The following is a 15,283-nucleotide window of genomic DNA, read 5'->3' as shown; positions in this document are numbered from 1 at the left end:
GTGGCATACACACACACACACATATACACACATACATACACACACACACACACACACACACACACAGACACACATATATTCACAGGGAGAAAGACAGAGCCAGAAAGAAAGGAGAGAAAGAGACTGAGAGAGAAAGACAGCAAGACATTCTCTTTATTCTCTCCCGGCTCTGATCCTATTTATTCAGTGAATATGTTTTTCAGTACATAATCCCCCTCTGATTTCTTTTCTATCTTTCACTTTGGTCTCAGTTCTATCACTTCACAAAAGTAACCTCCGAAAATGTCTCTCTCTTTCTCTCACATTTTGCTTCTTTCTACGTGCTAGGGTGTAGAAAGAGGTGGAAATAGTGCCACAATGTGTTAAAGTGGAATACTTTGGTGACATTTTGCTTGAAGTAGAACTAAAGTTACTGCTGTAAGGATTTACATGAATAAAACTACAAAAAAGTATCAGAAGATATAAACTAAAAACAAACGTCATTAATTTTACATATTTACTGGTTTCAAATGCTAAAAATAGTGCTTGAAAATGCACAAGAAGGGCTTTTCAGTATGCTAGATTTCATTGCTGTCTATTAAGATAAATGAAAAAGTCCTAGTCCTTGTGATTTATAGTTAGGCATAAGTTTGAGTGCACAGTAGAATTCTGTTATTGTGCACAGTCTCTGAAGTGTATTTGCTTGGTCTTGTGTTAAACCAATATTGCCTAGGGTTGTGTTTTCTTGGCTTGGTTTATGTATAGATGAGTGTTAGTTGGTATAAGAAACTTTAAAGGTCTTCTATACTTTAAGTGTCTGGTCTGTATAATCTACCCTGCTGAGTTCATAAATGTGTTTCATGTTTGAGTCTGAGCCTGTGTTAGAGGAAGTGAGTTTTTCTATTTTCGTGTTCGTTCAGTTATAATATGTATTCCTGTAAATCATTCTGGATTTGTTCTGTGAGGTGTGTTTGCTTCGATGTTCTCTAGTTTTTCAATCTTTTGTTCTGAGTACGTTTCCTGTTGCTTGTCTTTCTTTTTCTCTTTGTGTGAATATAATCTGTTTCCCAAAGCAGTCATGGTGCTATTTCCAGTGAATCATTTATTTCAAGGCAGGAAGTCCGCTCTTTGAATATAATTATTTTTAAAAAAGGTTGGCGTCATCAAGTAAGGATATATTAAATTGATATCTGTTGGATAGTTTGAGAGAATGGTTGGTATTCCAGGTGAAGGAGGCTGAAGCATGATGGCTGTGTTACTAGATAAAAAGAGTTCAATGCAAGAGTAGGAGTGATGAAACCTTGAAAAGAATAAAAATTTGATTGGAGTCGGGTATTTTAATCACCAGCCATCGCCAAGACCTAAAATCACTCATGAACTGTTTAAGTGTTTCTGTGGATTGGCAGTTATGGCTACTCTTTAAATTGTTAGACCTGTGTAATGATGGGTTCATAACTGCATTGAAATCTCCTCTGATTATTATTGGGAGTGTGACAGATTGGAGAGAGCGGTAAGAAAGGTGCAGGAAAAAGGATGAGTCATCAGTATTTGATCGATTAGATATGTGCAATAGTGATTAGGCTGTTGTGTATCGTGGTATTAATATGATAAATCATCATTAAGGATCTGTGATAGTGTTATTATGAATAAATGACATGCTTTTGTGTATTACAATGGCTACCCCTCTGTGCTTGGATTGAAAATGGGTGGACACATTTGGATTCAATTATTGTGGTATTAATTAATGATTGGATGTATTAGTTACATATAAAAGGCATATGTCTGCCTATAATTTGTTTGTCTGGTTGAGTCTTTTTGCCCGTCAACCAATCCCGATGGATGTTCCTAGTTACAAATGGAATTGTTTCATTGCGACAAGACGCAGGAATCTGTTGTTTGAATGGTTTTTGTGCTTTGTGCTTGTCTGTTAGTGTGTGTGTGTGTATGTCTGTGTGTATGTACAGGCATATACACTTATATATCTCTGTGTGTTTGTGTGTAGATGGGTGTTCTTTCATAGATGCAGCGCTTGAGATAAGTGTGTGTGTGTGTGTGTGTGTTTATGCTTTTTTTTTTATGCGTGGGAGAATGGGTGGATATGGTCTCCCAGCGATAAAGTGCATGGGTGTGTTTTGGATAAAGGGATCTGGTATGAAGAAAGGAAGAGATAAAAAACAAAGGGTAGAAAACAAAAACAGAAAAGGAAGACATAAAGTATAAAATTCCTCATGAACTGTTTTTCCTTTCTACAAGCCAAGGTGCATGGTGTAAATCCAAAGTGCATTTTTCATAACGATACAAATCAGCAGTCAGGGGATTATTTTCTTGACACAGTGGAGTTTGCCATCAATGTACAACTCATCGACTGAAATAACTGCTTTTCTTCCTCCTTGCATGTTCTGCTTTCTGATCGGGAGTAGTATTTTGCGTCTGTCCAGGAATCCTCTGAGGAATCGATTGTTAAATCCATAGTCTGTGACTTTCAGTTTCTTGCCGTGATGTTGCACCTGTTGTTTTTGTTTGAAATGTTTGAATTGTGTTCCTGTGATACATGTGCAGCTGCAGGCTTTATTTGGTCCTATGTGGTGTACTCGGTGGAATGTAATTTTGTTTACTGTGTCAGAGGAGATTTAGAGTTGAGTGATGGTAAAATTCCTTTATCACTTGTTCAAGGTTGCCGTCGTATGTTCGCTCTGGGATACCGAAAAAAAAAAAGGATGATGTCCCTCATGCATGCTCATCGAGTGTGATTTCTTTAATGTCTCTCTTTTCTTCGGCGGCCGAGGCGAGCGGAGTTGTGAGGGAGGTAACGGACTGTTGGAGGGATTTGTTTTCTTCAGTGTGGTCAGTTGTTACTGGATGAATTCCAGGCTTCCGTGTAACTGCTGGAATTCCTTGTGAAGCACTTCAGCAAGATGGATTCTCGTATCCAGTTTAGAGAGTTTATCGTCAGTTTTGAAAAGAAGATGTCACTGACCTCGGCGTGATTTGTCCGGGGAGCTGTGAATGGAGTACAAATGCCGGAATTTCTGGGTGGATGGAGTGGAGGCCGAATTGTCCTTGTCCCAGCCTTTTTTGTGAGCGGTTAGTTGAAACATCCATCAATGTAGTCCTCAATGTCCTCCAGATCAAACGCTTGATAGATTTTAGTTGTAGTTGGGTCCAGGAAAAGTTGTTTCTTGGAAAAAAGGAAGGATAATACTTGTGTTTACAATCTAGCAGAGGGATAGGGGGGGGGGCTGCAACGTTAAACCTCCTTAACTACAGCATTCCTTCATTACATACAGCATTCCTACATTACCTACACCATTCCTACATTACCTACAGCATTCCTACATTACCTACACCATTCCTACATTACCTACAGTAATTCTACATAACCTACAGCATTCCTACATTACTTACAGTATTCCTACATAACCTACAGCATTCCTACATTACCTACAGCATTCCTACATTACCTACAGTAATTCTACATAACCTACAGCATTCCTGCATTACTTACAGTATTCCTACATTACCTACAGCATTCCTACATTACCTACAGCATTCCTACATTACCTACAGTAATTCTACATAACCTACAGCATTCCTACATTACCTACAGCATTCCTACATTACCTACAGCATTCCTACATTACCTACACCATTCCTACATTACCTACAGCATTCCTACATTACCTACAGCATTCCTACATTACTTACAGTATTCCTACATTACCTACAGCATTCCTACATTACCTACAGCATTCCTACATTACCTACAGCATTCCTACATTACCTACAGCATTCCTACATTACCTACAGCATTCCTACTTGACCTACAGCATTCCTACATTACCTACAGTATTCCTACATAATCTACCGCTTTCCTACATAACCTACAGCATTCCTAATTACCTACAGTATTCCTACATTTCCTAAAGCATTTCTACATTACCTACAGTATTCCTACATAACCTACATCATTTCTACATTACCTACAGCATTCCTAATTACCTACAGTATTGCTACATAACCTACAAAGTTCCTACATTACCTACATCATTCCTACATAATCTACAGCATTCATACATTACCTATATCATTCCTACCTTACCTATATCATTCCTCATTACCTAAAGCATTCGTTTTTACCTAAAGCATTCGTTTTTACCTAAAGCATTCCTACCTTACCTACACCATTCCTATTTACCAACAGTATTTCTAATTACCTACAGCATTCCTACCTTACCTATATCATTCCTGATTATTTAAAGCATTCCTATTTACCTACATTATTATATTTTACATTATTATTATTATTACACATATATTATTATTATTCCTACCTTACCTACAACATTCCAAATTACCTGCAACATTCCTGTCTTACCTACAACATTCCTGTCTTACCTACAGCATTCCGAATTACCTACAACATTCCTGCAATTTTTCAGCCTTCTTCAGCTTCCTATCAGTCATAACTTTTATGTACTTTTATCAGTCAGTTTGTGAAATAACTACCTTTATAGTCACATCCATTAAAGCACATAGGAAATAGAGAAATATAAAAAATAAGATCCTAGTTTTGAATTATAGATCAAAGTTCAGTCATAGTTGCCAAAGCAATTGCAGTTAATTACTTTTGCTCTTGGACATATGTAGTGTATCCATTTGACATGCCTTCCACACACATCATACACACTGCATCATTAAACCTGCCACTTTCTCCTCACACTCCACATGCACTGAATAGCATGTTCCATATACACATGTAGCGAGCCCTGGGTGGTTGTCTGTCGTGGCATGTTGAGGTTGATTTGTTATACCTTAGATGAGTCTTAAGGCGGCTGGGCTTCTGCATGAGGCAGCAGGTGCTCTGGGCTAACTCTCTATTATGTCCAGAGATGAAGGAGTCGGGGGGGGGGGAGACGAGGGGTGGAGAAATGCCAGCCGTTCTCTGAAAGCTCCAGTCCAGAGCAGCAACATGTTGTGCTATGCATACAGATTCATCCAGCTGCTGGGATCACACATCATTCGTCTCTCACCCGACAGCCACGTTCCCTCCGGCGATGCATTAGTGGACTTCTCCTGCTGCTGTTGAAAAATTAACATCCCATATCGCTAATACACATAGAGTGTGGCGCAGTGATTGCTCACAGGGGAGTGAGCTGTGAATAATGCCGCCAAGAGAAAGGGAAACCTTTTGTTGGTTAGAGTAGGCTGCCCACCTGCTCGTATTAAAATGTTCAGAGGGTTAGAGATGGCTCACCTTGGGGTCGACTACAGTAAATCTGCCTGTTATGAAAAAGAAAACTGCTGTTAGGCTCTGCAGATGAACAGCTTTTAACAAGGCAAGAAAGGTTGTTCCCCCTCCTTTTTCTATTTTATTTCTCAGCCTTTGTAGGTCTTTGCATGTTTGCCCCAAGGCGTGTAGTCAAATGCGCACCTTTTGATACTTCTTTTAAGACTTGTGTGGAAGAAAAAGCTACAAAAACCCAGCGCTCCTGTACACCTCATTGTATTTGTTTACCTGTGGAGACAAAAAGCCTCTAAAGGACTACATGTTGACTTTATCATCTTTTTTTTCACCTTTTAAAAACCCAGTGCCTCCTATTCCAGTCAAACTTGGAAACACTTCATCATACTACAGTACATCCACACCTTTGTCATCAGCAGGCTGAATCAAAGCAGTGACCTTTTTGTTGGAATCCAATGGCTTTAGCTTGCCAGAAATGCCTAGTTTCAACATCACATTAAATACACTCACCAGTTTGGTATAGAAGTTGGTGTTATTTGTGTAAAGATGTGATTCCCCAACCCCCAACCCCCCAATGTGCTCCAATGAAAGAAACTCATCAACACTAACAGCTAGAATAGTTACACCTCTTTCTGAGCACAGTTAGCGTTATTGATGGCAGCAAAGCATGAATCCTCACATCAAATATCAAGGGGAAAGATGGGAGATTGAACTGAAGATTGCTTGAATTCATCATCTGTCATATGGGCTTGGAGATGGAGTGAGTATGTATAGTGCAGATGTGTAATGAAACCATACCTTTAGTCCTCAATAGCCTTTCATACCCTCTGTGTAGTAGTTTGCCCCAAGCCCATTCATTCTTATTGAAGAATTCCTGCTTTTACAAAAGCGTTAGTAATTTCCCAAAACAGCTGAGCCCCGTAGCTTTGGGTAAATACTCAAACAATAGAAAATAGCGCATTTGTTGGGGACCATTATCAGCCACAGTACTATTACACATTTGGTGGTCTGACAATTTGAGGCAGCAGAACGGTGTGTGTGTGGGCCTGACAATGAAAGAACAGGCCACCCAGTGCAACAGTGTGGCTCATTGATGTGGTGGTAATAGGTTTTGGACTACAATGGAGGTCTATGGCACAGGATGGATGTATCAGGTATTGGATACACACATAGGATTTATTAGTAAAAATGGAACCAGTGTCTTCATTTAAAGTCTAAGCTCTAAGGTCTACTTATTAGATTTTGAAACTATATAGGTTAATCTAATGGTGTTCATTTAGATGAGGCATGGTTCAGGTGTCAATCCATGAATTCTTTCTATTTGCTGTTGAAGACCATGTGATGTGGCTAAAAAGCTTAGCAAGTGGACCTTAGAGCATAGATGATTTTGTCACACACTCTTCTAACTTTAGTTTAAAGTTATATTTGAACTTTTTTATGTTGTTCTATCACTCTGAGCACTCCAGATTGCTTTTTTTTATGAGATTGTGCCCTACAAAAACACATACTTGAAATAAATCAAATGAATTACACAGAGCAAAAATATAATAAAAGTAAAAAAAGATGAAGTGTTCTGCCAAACACACACAAACACGGGAGGGGCGATAAGGTGTGCAATCGTCTCTTAAAAAAGTCATCTGGGTCAGTCACTGGAGACGAGATAATATTCCCATTAAACAAACTGCGTGGGTCGAAATGAATAGACATCTTGTTCACTAAAAGGGGTGCAGTGTATTTGGCAGGGGAGGCAGTATGAAGGAGGACCTTGTGATATTATCAACGCTATGGTATAATGAAATCAATGAAAGTGTCAGCTTCTCCAGGGGGCTGTGATTTGTGTCAGCCACTGGTGCCTCAGGAAGGCAATACATGAGCTTGTTTGCACAATGGCGGAGGATTTGTGGGCGTATTGAAATGACATTTCTCTGTAGTATTAGGAGAACACAGAGCAGGCAATAGTTCATGAATGACACATTGTTACTCTACTCCCTGGCATGGATTACCCAGCGCCTCTACATTTGTGGTTATTGCTGCTATTTACTCTGACTTATGGCTCATCTCTCCGCCTCCCTTGTCCTCTTCTTTTTTTTCTTCCTCCCTCTCCCTCCAACCATCTCTTCTTTACTTTTTTTATTTTTCTCCCACACCTCCACCTACCTCTACTGTATATCACCTCCTCCGCAGGCCCCAAGCAGGAGATGATCTACGACTTCTGGCGGATGGTTTGGCAGGAGAACTGCTTCAGTATTGTCATGATCACCAAGCTGGTGGAAGTGGGCAGGGTAGGTATCCCCTTTTTTCCCTTTTTTCCCTTTGTCCTCTAACCTCTCCAGCCACCAATGAAGATGGATGGAGGAAATGTATTTCTGGAGCCGGCCTTTATCATTCACTATATATATCAGAAAGATCTGCTCCACGCTGTGCTGTGGGAGGAAATGGCTGCATGGGTTTGATCGTGACTGATCACCTTTTGCTTTGGTGGCTGTGCTCCAAGGTTAAAGCTTTGATGTATATGAAAGCCCATGAAGGAACACTGTGTCTTCAATTCCATTAACTTTACCCGCCTCTGGTGAATACAGTAGACTACTATTATAGCTTTCAAAATATGTATGGGTCAGTGACAAATAAGGGTTGGCAAGATGAGAAAGTCAAAAAAATATGTTAAAAAATAGTTTTAATAGCAGCATCAGGTTTGTTAATATGTACATACATTTCATGTGTTTATTTTCACATTTTAACCCCTTTAAATTTGTCTAAACCACACGGATAGAAAAAAACCCCATCATTGACCCATATGCTAATGTCAGTTTTAGCTTGGACCAAACAGCATTCATAAAATATGATCAATGAAGGTATAACAGCTAGAAATACTATTACTATTGAGCAGAAAATGACAGTTTGCCTGACAAATTAAAGGGGCACTTCACCTTCAATGTACACATCACACTCTCGTTTGCTATAAATCAGTGGAGTACCCCTTTAACTAGACTTTTACAGATAAAAGCTTGACTTTAACAGCTGGTTCCATCTTAAAACACATCATATTACAGCAGTATGTAGATTATATGAAGTCATATTTTGTGAACCTGAAATAGAAGACAAGCAATGCAGACAAATGAGCGTCAGCCAATGTCACAAATTGACAGGGGACATTTTTTCAGAAATCTAAAATAAAAAGTTCAGTTTTTTGAAGGCAGCAAGAACAAGCAGGGAGCCCCTTTTTTAGCTTTTTACCCTGTTACTTTCAACTACAGCACTCTCCTAAAGGCTACCGCAGTCTTTCCCAGGCCTCGTGGGTTAGAAAATATATTGTTTTGGTATGAGAAAATGAATCCGCAGCAGCCTGAAGCGGTAGAAAATGTTGACAAAAACACGCACAGGCAGAGAGTAGTAGAAGGAAATGTCGACAAAAACACCCTACATCAACAGAAAAATAAAACACACAAGACTTTCTCTTACAAAAAACTGAACAGCACATGGTTTGAGGGGCCGACTGGTTGAGGGAAAAAATATAACACCATCATCCTCTGTGAGTTCTGTTTTCAAGGGTAGGAAATGACTTATTTTACCCCGGTGTCAACACTTTTATGTCTCAGATCTGATGATGGAGAGAATTGCAACAACTGCAGGGAAGGTAAAAGTGCAGATATGTAAAGTCCAAATATTTAACAGATGGACACAACAAGATTAGAGCGGTTTAATGTGTCTGCTGGGTTAAATTTCAGTGTCTTATTATGTTTGTTTTCTATTTAGGGCTGGGTATCATTAAAGTACCCTTACAGTTATACCGATACCAACTGATTACTTCATTCAATACCATTCATGTGAATAGATGCATTAAATTACTTAAAATGTCACCACAGACGGGTCGTAGCTGCTTTGTCAGTTGGCCAATCACATGTCAAATTAAATTAAAGAATGCTTGTGTTGATTGGCTGTGAGCAAGTCCATACAAATAGTCATATTTGAGCAGAAATCTCTGGGTGCAAAAAGCATCAATTGCAGGTATTGTTTTTCGACGGGAGACATTTCGATACTACTTGGTATCAATTTATTTCAGTCGATACCTTAAAAGTATCAAGTCCTATTTGTATTTTAGAGATAAATAAGATGTATATGTGTCTATGTGAAGCTCTCTGAACCTTAGCTGTTTGTTGTTTGTCCAGATGAAGTGCTGTAAGTATTGGCCTGATGACACTGAGCTCTACGGTGACATTAAGATAACACTACTGAAGACAGAAACACTGGCAGAGTACACCGTGCGCACCTTCGCCATGGAGCGGGTGAGTCATACTCTCAAATTATTTATATCTTGACTCTCTTTGTAAAATCCTTGTGTTATGTATTCTCGCCAGTAATAGCACATTTCTCATCCTGGGTAAGGTTTGCTTAATTGGGTTCTATGTGTCAACTCCTACAAACATTTCTAGTTTTTTTATGATGTTTGCATCTCATTAAATCTGCCTCCTTCTAGAGAGGTTACCCTGCCAAGCATGAGGTATGTCAGTTCCACTTCACCTCCTGGCCTGAGCATGGCGTGCCCTACCACGCTACTGGCCTGCTGGCTTTCCTGCGCCGGGTCAAGGCCTCAACACCTCCTGATGGTGGACCTGTGGTGGTCCACTGCAGGTAAATCAACAATCTCCACTCCGTCCTGACAGTTACATCAGATGTGCAGCCTTAGATTTTCTTCTCTTCTTTAATATCATTCTTCTCAGTTATGCATCACACTCCAGCACACTTAAATTGCCTTATCTACTTCTGCTACAGCTTGTTTTTTTCTGCATCTCCCAGAATAACTTTCATATTTTTGGTGCTGTGTTTGTGTAGGTGGAAAGCACAATAACAAATAATACAAATAAAATGACACCATCCAACTTGGATGTTGTATATCTTTCGCATCCAGCAACACACTCACAAAGACAGTCTGTAGCTCCCTGATAGCTGAATGGTCACTGCCACATTACAGCAAAGTCCCCGATTCAATTCCAGCCAGGGACCTTTGTTGCATGTCATACCAGTCCCTATCTCCCCTCTCCCCTTGTTTCCTGTCTGTCTCTTCACTGTCCACTATCTAATAAAAAAGTCAAGAACAAAGACAGTCTGTCTACCACTGTGCTTCAGTTATGGATTTTTATTTTCTATGTAACTGTTGGACATCTGTGTTGAATCTACAGTACAAAGAGGACATTGCTTACAAAGTACCACCTGTTTTAGACACATTTTCAGTTTTTTAGTTGAAAAATACCCCACAGTGGAAATGCCCGAAATGAAAAGCAAGTTCTTTCCTCAAGAATCAAAAAATGGGCATGTCAAAAAACAGCAGAAACTAGTAATGGCTGATGGAAACAGATCGTTTTGAGGATATTTCTATGGACTATATTCTGCATCTGTTTCTTTTTCTATAGACGAAACATTCATATTATACTGTCACTCACCCTAACACCCACTCTACAAGAGAGCCCCAAAAAATAAAGAATCAAAAGAGCAAGGGTGTTTGGGGATGTATGTAACAACTACAAAGTTCCTGGTTCAGACCTGATGTGGTCCTGATTCCATGTCACTCATTTCTACGCCACCATAGGCTGATACAACCATCCCAGTAGATCAGTAGAGACAAAATCTCTCTCTTGTTGACTCATTCCCTAATAACTATACTATCAGACAATCAGTCATGTAATTGCAGTCAGCAGTAAATTGACTATTCAGACACTTAGGAATCATCCTCATTTTGTGTCATCACTAACAGGTGTGGTGTCACACAACTATTAATTTAAACTATTATTGGATTGTTAGCAGAACATAGAGTCCATGATGTGTAGAGACTACTGTTTTCGTTCCGTTGCTGGGATTATTATAGTTACTGGAGCTCTGGGGAATGACATCCAAATGTAAAGTATAAGAAATGTATCAATGTTCCTACTACTTGTAGTGAAGATATAACATCCATATCACCCACTAAATGAATTTCCCTACACCTGATTGCTTTGTGCATGGCTTGCCAACGAGTCACCCAACAAATGAACTTGTACTGCAAATACTGTACATGTCAGAAACACCAGCGTTACAAGATGAGCACACAAGAGCAAAATGAACAAGTATAAATATAATACAGTAGGACTTTGCTGAGATTCATCATTGATTTCTATTTTCATTCTAAAGCAGTCGGTCAGCGTACACCAGCTATCTGACTGTGGGTTCTAATTCTGATTAAGCACCGTTTGTTTGCGTCTTATCATAAATGATGTACTTGTTTAACAATATTGATGCACTGCAGATCCTTTTTTTCCCTCTTTCTGTGGAATAACAAATGAAACCTTATAAAGACAGATGAGTTCTAGAGGCATATAACTTCCCAGTTGTAACTCCCTAGATGGGTTTTAAAGTAACTAAGTCTCACCTGAAGAGAGTTCAGGCATTTACAGACACCCACACATGCTTTTGTACTGATGTAGCATACCCAGACATGAAGGGCATAGGTTTGCACATAGGGGCGTTTCTTTAAATGTCTTAGCTCTCTCCGACTGAAAGGTTTTAAACTTTTTATGCTGCCAGAACACATAATGGTCACTGTATTTCCTTTCTTTCTTTCCAGAACAAAGCCTCTTATTATATTTGACTTTGGGCAGAGTATCTCAATCATTACCAAAGGCTTCCCGCTGAGACCTTTTTCATTCAAGCTTGTCGATCCTTCTCCTCTCTCCTCTGTACCAGTATGGGGGCAGGCAGGACCGGCTGCTACATTGTGCTGGATGTCATGCTGGATATGGCTGAGTGTGAAGGAGTGGTGGACATCTACAACTGTGTCAAGACTCTCTGCTCTCGCCGCATCAACATGATCCAGACTGAAGTGAGTTGGAGTGCAGAAGCGCCATACTGACACTGTTTCTGACACCATGCTCATATTTGATCCGCTCAGTATGAAGCTGCTGGAAGCCCACGCTTTTCATCACCTTTATATTTGACCATTATCATGCATGTTGCACTAGAATTGTTTTCTTTTCAGGTTGGAAACACCTCAGAAACAGCATTCATATGACTGTGGGCAGCAGTGGAAGAAGTATTCACATCCTTAAAAGTAAAATTAGCAATACAACAATTCATTCAAAAATAAGAGTTCAGGGCAACAGAAACAAATCGGACAGTTTTTATGGTTAAAGTCTGAGTCATTGATGGCCTATTAGGATATAGAATGTATGATATTCTAATAAATCTGTGTTTTAGCTGCTAGATGTTCACCTTTCTCCACCAGCTAGTTAATAACAATGTCTCCCTGCTCTTTGGCATGTAGTGTACAGTAGGTTTATTATATTTTTATTTTCTTACCAAAAAATAGATGCTCAATTCGGCTAGAGATGAGCTTGACATAGATTTTGTAGGCAGAAAACCAGACAGACAGACAATAAGCAAAAAGGCTAAAGAGCTCCGTAGAGTTAGCAGCTAGTTGCTAACTTTGTCTGTGTACTGTTTTATCCTTGGCAGGTAATAGGCTATAAAGTGGGTTTATTTGAGCTTTATTCACCAAAACAGATACAGTAGGCTACCTGTGCTGGCTAGAAACAAGCTGCTTAAAGTCAAGTCGGCAGGACAACCAAAATAAGATAAAAACGCAAAAGAGTGCCATAGAATTAGCAGGTAGTTGCTAAATTTGTCTGTCTGCTTGTTTGTTCCTTGACAGTGTAGTGTACAGAGGATTTATTTGAGCTCTTTTTTGTCAAAACAGTTGCCTGCATTGGCTAGAAAACAAGCTTAAGTTAAAAGTCTAAAAGTCTCGTAGAGTTAGCAGCTAGACGATAGCTTTGTCTGTCTGCTGTTTGTTGCAGGGCAGGTAGTATAAAGTAGGTTTATCAGAGCTGTTTAGCTGAAAACAGCTGCCTGCTGTGGCTGAAAACTATGCTGAGGAGAGCAACCAAAAACATGGCACTAGAAGAGGCTAAAAAAAAAGCAGCTACAAAGAGCTACACAATTTGGTGACAATTTTTAGTGTTCTTTGTTTTTTTATTTATTTATTTTTTTTCAAAAAGAAACGCCATATTTAGGATGACATTGAAAAATATCAAGTATAGCTTTCATATGAATGCAGCAGAGTAAAATGTATACACTAGTACACCCTGAAATGTAGTGGAATAAATGTATAAACTAGCATCTAGCTATACTAGCACACTAGCATGGAATTACTGAGTGTGAATTTGTTACTCTCCACCACTAAAACTCTCCACAGAAAGCAACACTTGCAATATTCTTTTAAAGATTAACATTTGGTTTAAGGCTATTTGGTATAATTGTCAGTCTACACTGATTCAATAATAATGTTGAAACATTCAACAGCAAAACAATAAATCATATTAGCATAGGACAATTCTTAAACATTGACATACACATATACATACACTGTGATACTTGCTTTATTTGCTTTATTTAAACATACAATAGCATTTGTTTCTTCTATTTAAAGCCAGACAGGAGAGTGTTAATCACCAGTCTTCACATAAACAAACCACAGAAAGACATTAATTACTAGAGTAAATAACACTATTAAAAGTTTGAGAATATTTTTTCTTCTTCATACATCAGGAAGCGACGGTACAATAAACACCAAAAACAATGGTATTTGTCTCCCTTTTTTAATTTCATCATTTCACCTTTCAGCTGGAGCTCATCTGCCAGTTGAATACACATTTCTGCAATTACAGAAAACATTTAAAATGATAAATAAGTTGGAAGAGGGACAGTTTTATGCCTGTAATTTTGAATGTATCCTCGCCTGTTTGATCTTGGTTGGGTGTCAAAACAAATTTCCTACTTTCCTCGTTAATTGCACAGCTCATGATGTTATTTAAACATTGTGTGTGGGCAGTGTTTGCCTCCCCTGATGTGTGTTTTCTACACTTTATTATTATTTTTTATACTATTTAATGCTTGAAAACAATGCCTCAGAGTGAGCGTGGCGATATGAAGAATATTTGACAGTTGGGGCTATTAGTCAACATTCAACAGCAGTAATTAAATTCAGCATTGTTCTTCACAAGTGGGCAATTAACAGTTAGGCAGGCTCATAAGTGCAATGAGGGTTTTGTGTGACTTTGTAAATTTGTGAACGTTCCACTGCTGTCTGTCTCCTAGGAGCAGTACGTGTTCATCCATGATGCCATCCTGGAGGCATGTCTGTGTGGAGAGACCGCCATCCCTGTCAATGAGTTCGCCCTCACCTATAAGGAGATGCTGAAGGTGGACTCCCAGAGCAACACCTCCCAGCTCAGAGAGGAGTTTCAGGTAAGGTTCAGCGCTTGTTTTAGGTTTGATCTTTCATTGAACCATAAAACACGCAATTGAAAGCCGATATTGAAAAGATTTCGCATGTTGTTGTCCCCTACAGCAGTGAGAGGCATCTGAAACACTGTTGTTGAAGTGCAGCAAACATTGTAGTACATCCTCAGCTGCAGTTGTGGTATAGAATGATAGATTGAGTTGATAGATGAAGTTCAGGAAAAGTTTACATACCTACACTTTGTCTTATAATCACAAGGCTGAACCTGATTTTCATTTCGGTTTAATCTCAAAGAGTAAGTAATTAGGTAGTAGTATGATTTGGGTTAAATTGGCCCAAATACAAGATGACCCTGGGAACATTTCCCTGAGGTACTATTAAAACAAGTAGAAGGTTTCAACCTTGAAGTGAATCTGGTAACCATGGAATAATACATGCTTACACACTCTCCTCTCAGGCTCTTGGAAGCGGTCAAAATGAGTTCCTGAGGCAGTTAGAATTTTTCAAACTGTCTTTTTGAGCTCCAGATGATTCCGCAATCAAGATGTCGGGTGAAACTTTGGACTGATTTTCATCACTCGTCAGGGACTATTTCCTCCATGGCAGATAATGTGTTACACATGTTCAGAAACTGCTGCGGGTTAAATAAACCGATTTCTGTGCTGACTGACTCTGATTGAGTATAAAAGGACTGGTCAGCAGCAATAAGGCTACAAACAACCCATGATGCATGCCGGTGTTACACTGGAACTCGCTCTATTCAAAACTCGGATGTACTTGACAAGTCCTCAAGT

General features: G+C 39.2%; 1 protein-coding gene across 1 annotated transcript in view; it reads left to right on the top strand.

Moving 5' to 3' along the window:
* The window catches only part of ptprua (protein tyrosine phosphatase receptor type Ua), a 209,479-nt gene that overhangs the window by 178,786 nt on the left and 15,410 nt on the right, over positions 1 to 15,283 (top strand). Inside the window, exons 22-26 of the mRNA XM_053334996.1 lie at positions 7,406 to 7,503; positions 9,388 to 9,504; positions 9,696 to 9,850; positions 11,936 to 12,071; positions 14,345 to 14,494. Coding sequence (XP_053190971.1) covers positions 7,406 to 7,503; positions 9,388 to 9,504; positions 9,696 to 9,850; positions 11,936 to 12,071; positions 14,345 to 14,494 — 656 coding nt within the window. The remainder of the gene's footprint in view (positions 1 to 7,405; positions 7,504 to 9,387; positions 9,505 to 9,695; positions 9,851 to 11,935; positions 12,072 to 14,344; positions 14,495 to 15,283) is intronic.

This window comes from Scomber japonicus, chromosome 15, assembly GCF_027409825.1.
Source record: "Scomber japonicus isolate fScoJap1 chromosome 15, fScoJap1.pri, whole genome shotgun sequence".
Classification (NCBI taxonomy): Eukaryota; Metazoa; Chordata; class Actinopteri; order Scombriformes; family Scombridae; genus Scomber; species Scomber japonicus.
The sequence above is the reverse complement of the archived record's forward strand: the minus strand, read 5'-3'. Positions and strand labels throughout refer to the sequence as shown.